The sequence below is a fragment of the Culex pipiens genome, chromosome 1 (assembly GCF_016801865.2).
Source record: "Culex pipiens pallens isolate TS chromosome 1, TS_CPP_V2, whole genome shotgun sequence".
NCBI lineage: Eukaryota > Metazoa > Arthropoda > Insecta > Diptera > Culicidae > Culex > Culex pipiens.
Genome location: NC_068937.1, coordinates 99242147 through 99245468, shown reverse-complemented (window position 1 = coordinate 99245468; position 3322 = coordinate 99242147). Strand labels below are relative to the sequence as shown.

At 33.7% G+C, this 3322-nt stretch overlaps 1 protein-coding gene across 1 annotated transcript in view; it reads right to left on the bottom strand.

Moving 5' to 3' along the window:
- LOC128092354 (protein O-mannosyl-transferase 2-like) overlaps positions 1 to 1061 on the bottom strand; it is a 40400-nt gene extending 39339 nt beyond the window's left edge. The window contains exon 1 of the mRNA XM_052706008.1: positions 943 to 1061. Within this exon, the coding sequence (XP_052561968.1) occupies positions 943 to 1061 (119 nt within the window). The remainder of the gene's footprint in view (positions 1 to 942) is intronic.
- Between the last annotated feature and the right edge of the window lie 2261 nt (positions 1062 to 3322).

Below are 3322 nucleotides of genomic sequence, written 5' to 3'. Positions count from 1 at the left end.
CATTGAAATCGGAGATGGTCGGGTACAAAAGTACCAGAAAAATTCCTGATTTGAGCTGGAATTGCTCGGTAGTGACTTACATGGAGATAAAAGATAATATTAAAAATATTAGTTATATAAAACACTGAAATATAATCTTATCACAAATGTTACATTAACTGGATGTTTTCGTTTCCGTTTTCTTCTTATTTTTTTGAGACCTTATAAAAAACATATTTTTTAAGCTTTTCTAGTCTTAAAAATGAACAAATTTATGCAAAAGAAACTTATTTAATCTGAAATACATTGGATAAAGAATTGTGATTGATTTAAAATCTAAAGCTTAACAAAGTTCATTAAACTTTCCAACTGCTGGCCTGCATGTCTGTTATCTACCTTCAAAACACTCAAAATTCATTGTCTGTGTGTCTAAACACACCAACGTCTATCACATCTCCAAAACATAAACTTCACGTAGACTTCATAGAGTTTCCAAATACATTTGAGAACGCAACTTGGGATCAATATTTTTCACTGTTTCACAGTTTTAAAAAGTCCGCACAAAGTACTAAATGTTGTCTTTATTCAAAATTGTTCCACTTCACGGTATTATCCGCGATTATGCGTTAAATGTCATCTGCCTCCAAAAACCGGTATCCACCTATCTAATTTCAACCAAATGCCCTTGATGTGAATACCCAAGCAAATATAGTTAAGCTCACTTCAGACAGCGCAGCATCTTCTCCGATTGCGTAAACTTGTGCACCTAATTTATTATTAAAAAGCTCCATTGTTGACACTCTCCCAGTCTGGGCCTGGTGACTTAACGTTAAACGTCAAACATTTGCTCTCTTTCACTTTCGCCCATGCTTGCGCAAAAACCTGTTTTTTCTCGCCGTCAACCTTCAAGATCAAGAACGCTCCACCTCCCGGAACTACGTGGTTCTTTCACCGTACACTTACAGATCAACTTTCGTGCTGGATTCCACCTTCTCTTTTGCTGATTTGTCATCTGAGGTGCTAATTTTGGCTGGATTCCGCACCTTAACTGGAAGCTCACTTTCGTTTTCACTTGTCGTCATGATCTGCTGCAAACTAGAGATCGAAGAAAGTGACGAACCTTCGAACTTAAGCTGGTTGCTTAACTCAGAACTTGAGCTATATTTGACAGCTGATTAGAGCTGGAAGGCAGCAAAACTACAAACTCGATCTGCTCGATTGTACGGCTTCGGGGAAAGCTTCGAAAAAGTGTGTACGTTTCAACCACGTCCGAGCCGAACAGAGTGATCGTGGCTTTCCTGGGTTGAGGTTCGTCGTCTACTGCGCTAAAGTAAGCAAGAGAGTATTAAGCGCTGCGCAGCCAGCCATGCGTAAACACGTTGTTTACTGCGCGCTGCGCTTAAGCGTATTGGTGAGATGGAGATGTGTCACGAAGAGCTTTTACAGGGGGAGCTCGATTTTGGTATTGCATTTTTATAAGTTGGAAATAGAGCACAAAATTGAAATATTTATAAACATGTAAACCGTCAGTGGGGGTGACTATGGACTATGGAACCATTGAATGAGCAATTATCTACGAAATCGGTCTATTTTATTTAATTTTAACTTTTGTATTTTTTAATCCGGCTGAAACTTTTTTGGTGCCTTCGGTATGCCCAAAGAAGCCATTTTGCATCATTAGTTTGTCCATATAATTTTCCATACAAATTTGGCAGCTGTCCATACAAAAATGATTTATGAAAATTCTAAAATCTGTATCTTTGGAAGGAATATTTTGATCGATTTGGTGTCTTGGGCAAAGTTGTAGGTATGGATAAGGACTACACTGAAAAAATGTGATACACGGTAAATTTTTTTTTGGTGATTTTTAATTTCACTTTTTGCAAAAAAACACTATTTTTATTTTTTTTTTTCATTTTTTGATATGTTTTAGGGGACATCAAATGCCAATATTTCAGAAATTTCCAGAATTTGCAAAAAATCTTTGACCAAGTTATGAATTTTTGAATCAATACTGATTTTTTCAAAAAATCGGAATATTGGTCGCAAATTTTTTTCAATTTCATTTTTCGATGTAAAATCAAATTTGCAATCAAAAAGTACTTTAGTGAAATTTTTATAAAGTGCACCGGTTTCAAGTTATAGCCATTTTAAGGTAACTTTTTTGATAAAAGTAGTAGTTTTTCATTTTTTTAAATAAGTGCCCATGTTTGCCCACCCCTGAAAAAAGTATTTTTGAAAAGCTGAGTAAATTCTCTATATATTCCTTTTTTTTCTTTTCGAAAAAAATATTTTCAATTTCATTTCAAAAGGGCATAATATTGAATATTGTCAACAAAGTTCAAAAAAGCAAAATATAGAGAATTTTCTCAGCTTTTCAAAAATATTTTTTTCAAGAGTGGGCAAACCTGGCCACTAATTTAAAAAAAATGAAAAACTGCTACTATTTCAACAAAGGTTACCTAAAAATGGCTATAACTTGAAAACGGTACCTTTAAAAAATTTCACTAAAGTACTTTTTGATTGAAAATTAAATTTAAAAAAATTGCGACCAATATTTCGATTTTTTGAAAAAAAAAGTTTTGATTCAAAAAATCATAACTCGGTCAAAGATTTTTTGCCCATTTTGGAAATTTCTGAAAAATTGGCATTTGATGTCCTCTAAAACATATAAGAGAATGAAAAAAAAATAAAAATAGTGTTTTTTTGCAAATCAAGTTATAGTGACAAAAAGTGAAATTAAAAATCACCAACAAATTTTTTACCGTGTATCACATTTTTTCAGTGTAGTCCATATCCATACCTACAACTTTGCCGAAGACACCAAATCGATCAAAAAATTCCTTCCAAAGATACAGATTTTAGAATTTTCATAAATCATTTTTGTATGGACAGCTGCCAAATTTGTATGGAAAATTATATGGACAAACTAATGATGCAAAATGGCTTCTTTAGGCATATCGAGCACCAAAAAAGTTTCAGCCGGATTAAAAAATACAAAAAAAAAAAACGAATGACCGAAATCTCAGAGAATTGCTCTAGTATGAAATTCTTTTCAAAATGTTCATATAAATCGCTAATTTAATATTGTTTCAACAACTTCGATTTACTATCAATCGAAGTATTTAAAGAAGTTATTTGCATCAAATTGTGTACTTTTTTGTCGTGAAAATAAACATTGTCTCATAAAATACATAGTTGCAGTGCACATTTGAAGCTATATTTTCCAACCAAAATGCGAAAATTGCCTAATTCCACATCTGCAATTCCGAGTTCGTCACTTGGTCCACCCGCGCTTCGTTCAAGTCTCTGGCACGCGTCGCTGAAAAGCGAGCTTCTGGGC